Source organism: Drosophila busckii, chromosome 2L, assembly GCF_011750605.1.
Source record: "Drosophila busckii strain San Diego stock center, stock number 13000-0081.31 chromosome 2L, ASM1175060v1, whole genome shotgun sequence".
NCBI lineage: Eukaryota > Metazoa > Arthropoda > Insecta > Diptera > Drosophilidae > Drosophila > Drosophila busckii.
The window spans coordinates 15,986,792-15,999,713 of NC_046604.1; the positions used below are offsets into that span (position 1 = coordinate 15,986,792).

At 37.3% G+C, this 12,922-nt stretch overlaps 2 protein-coding genes across 2 annotated transcripts; one reads left to right on the forward strand and one right to left on the reverse strand.

Annotated features, from left to right (window-relative positions):
• Nucleotides 1-2,550: 2,550 nt before the first annotated feature.
• Nucleotides 2,551-4,107, forward strand: LOC108602039 (trehalose-phosphate phosphatase). Its single transcript, XM_017990050.1, has 3 exons — nt 2,551-2,815; nt 3,238-3,859; nt 3,924-4,107. The coding sequence occupies exons 1-3, from the start codon at nt 2,751-2,753 to the stop codon at nt 4,056-4,058; spliced, it is 822 nt and encodes a 273-aa protein (XP_017845539.1). The 5' UTR covers nt 2,551-2,750; the 3' UTR covers nt 4,059-4,107.
• A 1,532-nt stretch (nt 4,108-5,639) lies between these two features.
• LOC108606096 (pro-resilin) lies at nt 5,640-7,647 on the reverse strand. Its single transcript, XM_033294943.1, is given in 5 exon segments — nt 5,640-6,338; nt 6,340-6,390; nt 6,393-6,998; nt 7,084-7,554; nt 7,627-7,647. Coding segments are annotated over 5 exon segments (1,848 nt in total).
• Between the last annotated feature and the right edge of the window lie 5,275 nt (nt 7,648-12,922).

Consider the following 12,922-nt stretch of genomic DNA (forward strand, 5'->3'; position numbering starts at 1 on the left):
GACTTTAGGACGCCAAGTGTTATGCTGGGAGCAGCTTATGGTACAGCGGGGTAGTTTTATTTTTTTTTTGGTGCACATGTTGTTTACTTTAGCACATGTGGAGCTAGGATAAGTTGAGTGGATGCTGGGCAATGCTAACATTCAGCTAAATCGTATGATATTTAATTAAATTGCTGTAATCATGTGAGAGCTACAGCGTTGAATGCTTAGTAATTTCATCAACTAAATACATAAATATATTTTAAATATGAAATTAAGGTAAAACTGTTTAATAAAAAAAATTATAATTGTAAATGCAGAATTCATAGTTGCTAAAACACTTTTTATCACTATAAGCAAGGGAAATTATTATTATTATTATTTTAAAATTATTTTGGGCTTTGAGCAATGACAATTTGCCAATTTATAAAAAATTTAAAGTATAGAAAATAATTGCAGCAGAATATTTTTTTATATAATATTTATATATATTTATTTTATAAAATATTTTGATTATATATTTTTATACACATTTTTTTTATTAATTTTTTAGGTGGATGTTTAGCTATACTTATTATCAATTGTACATAATTTATTTATATCATTTTTATTTGCATATTTTGTTAAACAAAGTGTATTTGTAGTGGTTTATGCTCAACTATCTATCAGCTGTTTATACACATTGCATACTCATTAATTGCTTTTGACAAGTGGCCAAGTGGAAGGGGCTACTGCTCAATTGGCAACAGGTGAAAATAGCTCAAGAGCGAGGGAGTGAGATGGCTCGAAAGAGAAAGTAAGCATTCATTACGCTTCACTGCCGCAAGGTGTCGCCTTAGCTCAACCCCTTCCTGGTTGCCTGTGACAGCCTTAACTTTGAACTCCCAAACCCACCTGTGTGTGGGGTCAATTGCTATTATCGTCATAGCTGCCAGTCAAGTCACTTGGCATTCATGTTGTTTACGCATCAGCAGCTTTTGTTTACCACAACTGTAGTGTGTTTAACTAATTTGTTAAGATGAGCCAAAGGTGCTGAAAATTTCGTAGTTGACGTCTTAATTTATTAATCTTGTTTGGCCATTTCCGTTGTGTGTTGAAAAATGCAATCAAAAGCGAAACGCTTAATAATTGTATGACAAATCACAAATGTTTTTGCTAATGGGCATTTCAATAACAATTAACACATCAAATGGCATCAATTTGAAATGCTTTTCTTTTTTTTTTTTGGCCAGACACTTGTTTACAGCGTGAAATTTATTTATAGCAACAAAAAGAGTCCAATATGATTTCAATTAATCGCCAGCTGTGCTCGCAGCCTTATTAACATATCAAGAGTGGACAACTCTGGTTAGAACCGCCGACCAGGCCCCAGTGGGTGTGTTGACTTTAGATAGCTTCGAATGTTTGTGGGCTAACTATCTATCTATCGTTTGTGCTAACTAATATTGAGTGCAAACAGTCTACAGCACTCTCTCCCGCTCTCACTCTCTTTCTCTTTAGAGTTTGCTGTGAGCAATGGGGAACATGCAGTTGGGGCATGTCTATAGCGTGATTCATTAATTTAGTCAAGGCAGCAGTTGGGTTGAGTTCTAAGCCTTTTGTGATTTGTCTTTTAGCCAACAAATTTTGGTTTAATTATTATAATGCGTTTATAATTATTAACTGATAATTTTTGAGGCGTAAATAAAATTTGTTATTTAAAAAAAATAAATACAAATTTAAATTTAAACGCAATATATACTTAATATAATATTATAATATTAATATTATATTTTTTAAGCTGTTTACATATTTTTTCATTCAAAAATTAGAATATTGCTTTTATATTAAATAAAAATAAATATGAAATGCAGCATAAGTGTTCACTCTAATATTATTTTGCCACTTTATTAAGCTGATTTTTTCATTTTCATTAACAAAGAAAACTTGACCGAGGCTAAATGGCTTTAAATATTATATAACTATGTTGAATGGCATTTGCTTATATAAAAAGAAAAACAAATTAAAATACATGTTTGTTGTTTTTATTTCGCTATCAAAGCAGCAGCTTGTTTTTGCCTGTTTTTATAATAAAAACTGCAACCTTTTTATCTACTTAAGTCCTATCTGCGACCTTAACAGATAATAAACTATGCGCCCACCACCCGCAGCGCAGACCCTTAAAATTCAACACCCCAGGGCGTGCTCATATCAAAGAGATTAACAAATTTATTTGTAAACCTGTTCTTAGATTTTTATAATAATTTATGCTTTATATATATACAAAACCGCATAAATAATCGCGCATGAACTTGAGGCGCAATGCCCCAATAAAATGTAGCATGCCACAGACACGAATTAAACGCATGATGCATTGCGTATAATGGAAAATAGCTAAAGGGGCGAGTCTTTGTTTCCAAAAAGAAAAAACACAAAGCTACTTTAAGGAAATGTACGACAATGAGCGAGTTTATTATAAAAACTCATGCCTGCCCTTATGAAAGCCACAAAACGTTGCAGCTACAGCAACGAGCAGCAACAAGTGAGCAGAGACTCAAGCATTAAGCTTAACGATCAATATTAAAGATCAGCGACTTAAGAGAGATTAGCACAGAGCACAGAGCGTTCGACTCTCACTCTCTTTCTGCTGTTCTTATCAGTTGAAACAGATTTAAAAAGCAAACTGCAATTGAGAGTAACCAGCAGTACTCAAAGCGCGCTTAACTCGACAACAACCAAGTTGAAGAATCGTAACGCTTAATTTTGTTATTAGTGTTTAGTTAAAATTTACAATGTCGGAGAAACGTATTGCAACTGTTATAAGCAAAGCAGAGGATTTCCAAAAGGAATGTTCCAGGTAAGTTATAATAGTTAATTAAGTTGTAAACATTGTCATTTTAAGTGACCTTCAGCGACAGTCATGTAATTTGATTAACATTGCTGATAAGACAGCTTAGACAGACAGACAGCAAAAAAAAGCTTCGAGTTTATGAACTGCAAATTAAAACAACCTAAAATGCGTGCAAAAGTTTTAAAAATTAGTTATTAGTTTGGCTAAGGGCAAAAAATAAATTTAAATAGTAAATTATGCTTAACAAATGAAATGTAGAAATTTTGTTATATTTTTTAAAAATTATATTCAAAATCAAAAAATTTTAGAAAGAATATTTTAAAATTTTTTAAGTTCACAGCTTTTTAAACTCTTTAAAGTGGCAATTATTTATAACATTAATTAAACAAATTGCTATGATTATTAATTATATAATTTCTCCCGCTCAGCTGTTTTGAAAAAGGCTTCAATCTTGCCTTGCTGCTGGACTATGATGGCACACTGGCTCCAATTGCCTCGAATCCCAGCAAAACGCAAATGCCTGTGGAACTGGAGGAGACACTGCGCAAGCTAGCAAAGCATCCAAAAACATTTGTAGCTGTCATATCTGGACGCGCACTCAAAGATGTCAAGGCGCATGTAAATATCGAGGGAGTTACGTTTGCGGGCAATCATGGACTGGAAATTGAATATCCAGATGGCTCACGACATGACTACGAGCTGCCAGCGGATATCAAGCAGAACTATATGGATATGGTGCAGGAGCTGAAGCAGCGTGTGGAAAGAGATGGCGCCTGGGTGGAGGATAAGCATGTTTCACTTACCTATCACTATCGTGATACGCCTGTTGAGCTCAAGCCGGAGCTGAAGCAACTGGCCATGGAGATTTGCCAGCGTCATGGCTTTCGTGCCAATCTGGCACATGAAGCCATCGAAGCCAAGCCGCCAGTGGACTGGCATAAAGGTGAAGCTGCCTTGTATATACTCAAAGACAAATTTGGTAAATATTTTAGCCAAGAAGCGTTTATAATTTTCGCTGGCGATGATACCACAGATGAGGATGCCATGCGCGTAAGTTCAACATATCTCTCAACATATTAAATATTTTAGTAATTTATTTTAATTACTCTAACAGGCTCTGCAAGGCTTGGGTCGCTCTTTTCGCATTTCCGCAGATGAGCACTTGGAAACCTTTGCGGATTATCGTCTGCCGCAACAAACACTGATGACTGATTTGTTCAAATGGATAGCAAATGGTTATCTTGATTAGAATTTATACATATTTGTTTATATTTAGAGAATTTTTATTTTTATTGTAAACAAAATTAGCTGATTAGTAATCTCAAAATAAAGTGTAGTCAAAATATGTTTCACACTTTGTATTTTAATGGCACAATTTTTGAAACATTTTCTGTGCATTGTATAAGTAGAGAATATTTAATATGTTTATGTACATTTATCAATCATCTCGTACTCAGCAATAATATGTAAGAGAGCAATTGATCAATTAACGAAAATAGTTGACAGCAAGCTGTCAAGGAAAGTCAAAGCACAGACGCAACGATTTCAAACGAAAGGTGTACAGCATTGCTATATAGACTATATATATATAGAATATAGATATGTGTTGCAACCAAGATGAGTACAATATTTTTGAGAGCAATCAAACATATATAATGTTTGCAACTGAGCGATATTCTTCTATATACATCTATACGAAGGACACACGTATCCATACATAGATACACATAGGTTAATTTTTTTTTTTATATATTTATTAGTACAAATAAATTGTAATTACGCTCCATCTCTATTTATTTCCTTTTGTTTATTAAATTTACCCACATTCAAAATACGCGCCTAGCTGCGCTCGATATCGATTACGATAGTCACTTAGGGGCCACCAGAGATAACAGAGCAACTAACAGCAAGAGCGGAGCCGCTGTTAAACATTTATATCTTAAGGCGCGCGTTAATAAATTTAATTTTAAACTGTTTTTCCTAAATTTTTGGAAAAGGCAAAATAAATAAAACAAATTAAGTTACAATTTTTTAAATAAAATATTCTTTATAAGTTTAACCCTAATATTAAAAAAAAAAATGTTTAACTAAATAGGTTTTATAGAAGCTTTGACAATATTTATAAATAATATATGTATATATTGTCTGTATGAGCAACCAGAACTCAGCAAGTACAACAGCTAGAATTATAACAAGTATTATATGTAAAAATAGAGCTATTAACTAGTAAGTTATCTTAATTATCAGCGGATTATAAGAATGTTTGCAACGAGGGCAAGTCTAACTGACGTTAGGCACAAGAATTACGCGCTAATAGTTTCTGCAGTTGTTGTTGTTGTACATATTGCTGTCATGTTGTGGCAGCTGCCGTATATATCCGGTATTTTCATAAATTTGCATAGCAATCATAGCTGCTTTTGAATTTGAAAGCCTTCAACTGTCATTGGGCTGCCAATTAGCTGAACGGAAGAATTTCACGAATGTCACGGATGCGCAGCGATCTTTAACAGCAATCAAAGTCTGCATTGTAGTTGTAACCCTAACATAATAATGTCGATCACAATTTCTAATGCTACAAAGAATCTCGAACAGCATTTAAGATAATTCTCTCAGTTTCTTTATTTAACAAAACATATTGATTATGTCTAATACATACTTATTACAAGCTAAACATTCAGGGGACGTGTGGACAGTTAAGAGGGTCAAGCTTTTGTTCAAAAGGGCGAATAATTTACAGTTTGGCGATTTCGATGAAATGATATTAATGGGTTTTTATGGGATCATGAGGCCATGAGTATTTTTAAGGCACTTGGACGCTTTTTAAAGTGGTTCACTTTCTGCGATAGGTATAACCACCATTGGAGCTATAACCTTGCTGTATAGTCTCGGGTACCTGGCTGGGTCCGGAGTATTCATATCCGGAATCTCCAGAGCCGGAACTGAAGCTACCAGATGAAGGGGCACCGTAGGAGCTTGATGGCGCCGAGGGATAATTTCCACCGCTATTGGCTGAAGCACTTGGGGCAGAATAAGAGCTGGATGGACCTGAAACACTTGGAGCTGAATAGGAGTTCGATGGAGCAGCAGCATAAGATCCTCCACTGTTAGCCGATGGACTAGGCGCGGAGTAAGAGCTTGAGGGTGCTGAAGGATAGGGTCCTCCACTGTTAGCCGATTGGCTAGGTGCGGAGTAAGAGCTTGAGGGAGCGGATGGATAAGGTCCTCCACTGTTAGCCGATGGGCTGGGTGCGGAGTAAGAGCTTGAGGGTGCTGAAGGATATGGTCCTCCACTGTTAGACGATTGACTGGGCGCGGAGTAAGAGCTTGATGGAGCAGCTGCATAAGGTCCTCCACTGTTAGCCGAAGGGCTGGGTGCGGAGTAAGAGTTTGAGGGCGCTGAAGGATAGGGCCCTCCACTATTAGCCGATTGACTGGGTGCGGAGTAAGAGCTTGATGGAGCAGCAGCATATGGTCCTCCACTGTTAGCTGATGGACTGGGTGCCGAGTAAGAGCTTGAAGGAGCTGATGGCATAAGGTCCTCCACTGTTAGACGATGGACTGGGCGCGGAGTAATGAGCTTGAAGGTGCTGAAGGCATAAGGTCCTCCACTGTTAGCTGATGGACTGGGTGCGGAGTAAGAGCTCGATGGAGCCGAGGGATAAGATCCTCCACTGTTGGCACTTGGGCTAGGAGCCGAGTAAGAGCTTGATGGTGCTGAAGGATATGGTCCGCCGCTGTTGGAGCTAGGGCTTGGTGCAGAATAAGATGAGGATGGTGCTCTGTGGGAAGAGATGGGTTTAAATGAGGATGAAGGCGCTCCGTAGCTGGACGAAGGTGGCGCAGCTGGACCAGAGGTGTAGCCACTGCTGCCCAAAGTTTGAGTCTTGGATGGAGCTCCGTAGTTTGTGGAAGGAGCCGAAGGTAGAGGCACAAAGCTGCTTACGCTTGGCGCGCCATAACTGGACGATGGACGAGAGGGTGCACCATAGCTTGTGGATGGCGGCGATAATTTCGGGGCACCATATTTGGACGAGGGAGCGGGAGCACCATAGCTCTGGGAAGGCGCAGACTGCTTTGGTGGGCCGTAGTTGGATGAGGGTGCGGGAGCACCATAGCTCTGGAAGGAGCAGGACGTGTTGGGGTGGCTCGTTAGTGGAGGAGTGTGGTGCGGGTGCACCATAAGCTTTTCCTTTGGGGGAATTTGGGAGCGTCCGTGACTGGCTTTGGTGGGCCGTAGTGTTGATGTGTGGGTGGTTGGAGCAGTGTGTGAGCACCATAGCTGCTAGTGTAAAGGCGCAGATCTGCTCTGTTGGTGTACTCATAGTGAAGAGGGGCGTCGGGGCTGTGATGTTCTTGATGGCGGAGTCCATTACTTTGTAGTTTCGACGGGGAGGCGCGACGCGAAGGCGCCAAAGACTGGATGAGGCCGCCATATAGAATGGTATGCTATGGCGCAGCAGCGGTGGCATACGGGACCAACCCGAGTAGGATGGAGCTGTCTGTCGGCTGCGCAGATAGTCTAGAGGACGTTGCATGTGAATAGATGGGCTGGAATCCGGAAGCTTGTTGTTTGGTGGTGCAGCTGGACCGGAAGCTGGTGGCAGATACGAGCTCGAGGGCGGAGCACCATACTTGGACGAAGGTCGCTGCGGCGTAGACGGTGGCAAGTAGGCATTGTTCAATGGCGCCTCACGTTTCACTGCAGCTGCCTGGAAAGGCAGAGCAACAAAGAGGACTGCAGCGAGCTGCAAAGACGATAAGATGGAATTGAGAAATTGTAAAACTAGGAAATTGGTTTTCTATGCCACTGAGCTTACCACGGCGAACGACGAGCGCATCTTGGCTGGCGGCACACACTAAATTAGTTAAAGCTGCAACAACAACAACAAAAAAAGAAGAAATGTAAAGTAAACGAAAGTAAAATGTAAAATAAATTACGCCTAATGTTGCATAATTTAATGCACTTTGTGGCTATGACCGAGAAATGTGCGAGATAGACAATCTCAACAAAAGAAAAAAAAAAAAGACGCTCATCAATCTCGCAGACACAGACAGCTCGGCTCAGCCCAGCTCCGCTCAGTGCCAAGAACTGGCCTCCGAATTAACATAAATGAATTTGTCTGGGGCGCCGCATAAACCGCAAGGGGTCAAAACAACAGCAACTCATAGTTGAGGCGCCCAGGGCAGCAACAAGTGAAACTTCAGACAATTGATCGTTGCTTGCTGAATTTTTATTGCTCTGAAGTGTTTATGTTGTTGCATAGACGTTTGTTTATTTGTCAACAGTTTGTTGTGGCAAGTGACACAAATTTGCTACCAAATTGTTGCAACGCTTATTAGACACACTTCGACAGCGAGACTTTAGTTGCAACATGCAGCAGCGAATAGGCCTAAGTTATATGAACGTTACACTATTAAACAAAAGCAATTATTTATTTATGTTAACTGCGTAAGGTGTCGACTGCTTTGACCCACGCCAAGTTGGCTAACGAACTTATGCAAACCGCACTTTTGAATTTGGTACACACTAGGATTTCTTATCCTTATTTGATTTATAAACACGCACTAACCGTTTGAAAGACAACAGCAATGTTTATTTAGCTTTTTGCTGAAGATGTTTTCTTTTTTTTTTGTTAACTGCCTCAGCCGATTGTCGAATGCGAACTGCTCTGTTGTTTCGACGGCTGCATGCACTTTTATATACCAGAGCGTCTCTAGCTTCCCAGCAAAGACAGCAACAAAATCAAAGCCAAAGCCAAAAAGCAAAAGCAAAGCTTCAAGCTGTGCTCACAATGAGTCTCGCGGTAGCTTCCAACACCAACATGTTTCCAATTTGATACTTTATGTAACTCTACAATTGCACTCATCATCACAAGCGATTCACTCAGACCACATACAAAATACATAAGGGCAAGCCGGAGTTGTTGCTGTTGCTGCACTGTGGGGCATGAAATTTCAATATTTACAATACATTTTAGTTTGCTTGCTCAATTTACACATTTTCGTGTTGTCAGTAATTAATATTTGATTTTATTTTAATTACTTTTTATACGTTTAGTAGCTAGTATGCCATTAAATACATTTTTGTTGACTGTTGCACATCATTTAGTTTTTACCCACATATTTTATGTATACCACCCACTGTGCTTAGTGTTCAGGCTGCCAAAAACCATTCACAAAGCGCAGCTCAACTTTTTGTGTTTTCATTTTTTTGCATTGAAATTATTACGTACGTAGAGCTGGGACCACAAGCTGAGCACGGTCAACGCCTACTCCACTTGGTGTGGCAAGTTCAGTGGCGGAATTAATCAAACTGTTAACTGCGTGTGTGCGCATTGCGTATACGCCAAGGTAGCCAAGGCTACAGTTGCTTATCATTTTGCAACTGTGTATGGGTTCTTGGTATAATTTTTTATATTTATTTGTGATACCTAAAATCAGCTTTGTAAAATTCGTTTGTTTTTATTATAAAAACTGTATTATATTCATTTTTAATAATATTTAAAAAATGTTGTAATTCAATATAAATATTGTAAATAAATTGAGCATTAAAGTTATTTGATTTTCATATTAATATAATACTTATTAAAATATTTACCGACTTTTTAATTTAATTCCACATGTTCGTCTTCAAATAAAGAAATAAGAGTTAAAGCTAAAATATTTAAAAACAATCAGAAGCTAATTTTTATTTCTTAATTTTATTTATTTAAAAACGATATCAAATACTTATTCAAGTTTTATTAATAGCTCTTTTGAATTTATGATTATTCGCAGAGACAAATGACAGATGAAATGGCCTTTGACAAAGAGTTAACTGTTTAATGTAAATCATAATAGGATAAGATTTGTATACAAATAGAGAAAGGAAATTTGTTAATCACTCAATCAGCTAATTCGCATGCATAATAATGCATAATCCAATAATCGACACTATGCTTAGCCATTTAAACAATTATAGGCTCATCTCTCTTTCACTCTTACTCGCTCTCATTCTTGCTCTTCAAGTCAAGTTCAGCTTCCAGCGTTGAGAGATTAGGATTCTAAGGTAGTCAGCGCCTCTTCATTTGCATTCATAATTGTCTTAATTTGCATATAAACAAAGCATTTGCCACAGTCATAAAAGCTTGCTGTAATAATCGCTATTTTAACTTTAGTTACAACAACATGAGCATTAATAAATTAATTGATGCAGCCGATTTGGCAAAAAGTATTTAACATACGCGTGTTTTGTTAACTGTTTGTTTGTTCGTTTGTTTTTTGGCCTCTTTGTGTGTCTCTGTGTGTGTTTTGGGTCTTTTGTTTTGGCCCCCTTAAGCTGCTTCAGCTCCAGCCACTTGACCAACATAAATGGCCAAGTATTGTTGCAAAAAAGAAAAAGAAAAAACTCTGCATCACGAAATGAGTTTTTGGCTAAAAATAAAATAAAAAATCATTTAAGCGCCAAACGCTAAATCTATTACAAAATGCTCAAAATGTAATTACAGTTTCCGCATTGAGCTTAGCGCACCTCAAGAGCTTGTTTGTCGCCAAGCAGCAGCTTCACTTGGGGCTAATGATGCGCTCCTGCAGCTTTTTAGTTTTTCGGCTAAGACTGCGACTGCGACAATGACTTGGCAAAGACCCCGCGGGGCGGTTAATTGAGGTTGTGGTGCTTGTGTTAAATGCTCAGCTGATTTCATCAAACAAAAAAGTAAAAGAAAACAAACTATGACGACAACAACAGCAGCAGCAGCAGCAATAGCTGATTATCGATTAAGAGTTTACGCTATGAGCAAATCCAATTATGCTGCTGGTAGTTGCTTTAATGAAATGTGGCACAAACCTGCGGATTGCACCACAAGCTGCAAAAGTTGCTTAAAATTTGGGCAAAAACAATTTGATAAGAATCCTAACACTATGTAAATTATTTTTGCATAAATTAGTGTATTTTAAATTGAATTGTTAGCTTAAAAAAAATTTAATTCATTTTGGAAATATTTTTAGAACTTAAGAAAAAAAGGTCCAACCAACTAAACCCTTGCCAATTAACATTTTATACAATTTTTGATCTTCTTCAAGTATCTTCTCTATTAAAAATAGTCATAAATTTGGTATCGAGCTGCCCTAAGTCGCCAGTCTGCTGGAAGACTCTTCAACAAGGCGTATACTTAATCGCTTGAGAGTCTGCAAAAATGTGCCAAAAATAAAATATGGCAAATGTAGATGCTTATCGAGCAGTTATTTAATAATAAACAATTAGACTAGTTTGTTTATATGTTAATATTTTTTTAGCTTCCATAATCTTCCACCTCAACCTCAATAACAAACAGATCTTACAATCAGCAAAGCTCCTATTTGTTTAACTCTCTTCGTATTTATTTTGCCTAAATACTTGCATTGATTTTAGCTGTGTTCGAGTTCGCTTGCTTATTTTCGCTTGTTGCTGCTCGTGTTAGTTAAATAAATTAATTACATATATGCGCAGGCCAGAGCTTAATATTTAATTTAAACATATGTTAAAAGTTAAAGCTTGCCTTTGACGCGCTCGAAGTCAAAGTCATGGGAGTTATGTCAATGGCATTAGTGTTGTCTGGGTCGCTTCGCTTGTTTTCGGAATATTATAAATTATAATATATACAAACATATATATATAAATATATTGGTATGTAGCTGATAAACGATAATTAGGCAGTGCGTGTCTGTTGCGCTTGTAACGTTATCTAACACCATTTGATTGGCAATCAAAGCCGTTGCCGTCGTCGTTGTTGCTTCTGTTGCTACTACAATCAATCAAGCAGCTTGCCACACACACAAAGCAGCAAGCTTGGCTCAAACTAGAGATGGCATCGCAGCATGAGAAGTTTCAAGTTTCAAATTTGAATATATAGTCAATTATTTATTGATTTATTGAATTGTTATTATTATGCTAATATGAAAAGATGTCTGCTCAACTACTTTATTTAAAATTCGCGAATATTTATAAATAATATTTATTAATTATGATAACTAAGATTTATTTTTTTTGATTAAATTTAAATAGTTTCAAAACTAATTAGTTATTTATGCTGCAAGAGACGCGTATGTTTATTTTATATTATAAAATATTTATTAATTTGTGGCATTACATTTTAAAATTTAATTTCTATAAGAAATAAGTAGACTTTATTTACTTATAATTATTTTTAAATAATATTGTTTATTTCATTGAGGTAATGTTAATATTTCTGATAGACTAATAATTTTTTATTCAAACATTTTTTTACCCACTCATACAATAATAATAATTTCTTACACTTTAAAGCAACTATCGCTAGCTCGTGCTCACGAACTGCAGCTTAGAAGTGTCATCTCTAGCTTGAGCACACAAGCTTTGACGACGAGCTGTGTGCTGCTCCAGTTTTTGGCCTAACAAAATATAAATTGTTATTATATATTTTCTTTCGGTTTACTTTATAACAAGTAAAAGTCATAAATATCAAAGCGAAGGCCCCGGCAATACAACTTACGCATACTCATAGTCAAACTCAATGCTCAAAACTCATATGCACCATTGAAAGTGAAAAGTACTTCAATAAATTTTTGTTAGAAATCATTGCCATAATGTCAACAGGGCTGAAGTGCTGCACTCCGGAAATTTTGAATTGCAGTCCATTGAAGTGCCTCATCAATGGCCAAACAATAAGTTATTATAACTCTGCGTCTGTTTGCCTAACTTAACTTGCTTGTGGCCCAATTAGTTCAGAGGAAAGTTTTACACACTGCTGCTGGCCTTGACAAGCTGCTGCAGATTGTGGCTACGAACTTTCAACACACAATGCACGACAATAGGCGCAAAAAGTCGAAAATTCATTTTTAAAAACAAAGACACTTGGCCATAAATTGCAGTCGCTTCATTTGGTAACATCTCGCTACATACTTATTATTATTTTGTGTCTATCAGCTGGGAAGCTTTGCTTTTTGCCTTTGCATTTGCCGCTGGCTGGTTTTGATTTCTGGGTTAAGTTGCCGCACGGGCGAAAAATATCTTTGAAGTGCGGCAACAACAACAATTACATGACTCTGCCACCACTACTAATAATAATAACAATGCAAATAATTGTGACTATTATCTATGTATGACTACTTAATTAT

Bases quoted from the DNA above. Each gene is read 5' to 3' on its own strand.
- LOC108602039 (XM_017990050.1), top strand. From the start codon at position 2,751: ATGTCGGAGAAACGTATTGCAACTGTTATAAGCAAAGCAGAGGATTTC. The intron at 2,816-3,237 runs GTAAGTTATAAT...TCTCCCGCTCAG, and splicing joins TTCCAAAAGGAATGTTCCAG to CTGTTTTGAAAAAGGCTTCA. The intron at 3,860-3,923 runs GTAAGTTCAACA...TTACTCTAACAG, and splicing joins CAGATGAGGATGCCATGCGC to GCTCTGCAAGGCTTGGGTCG.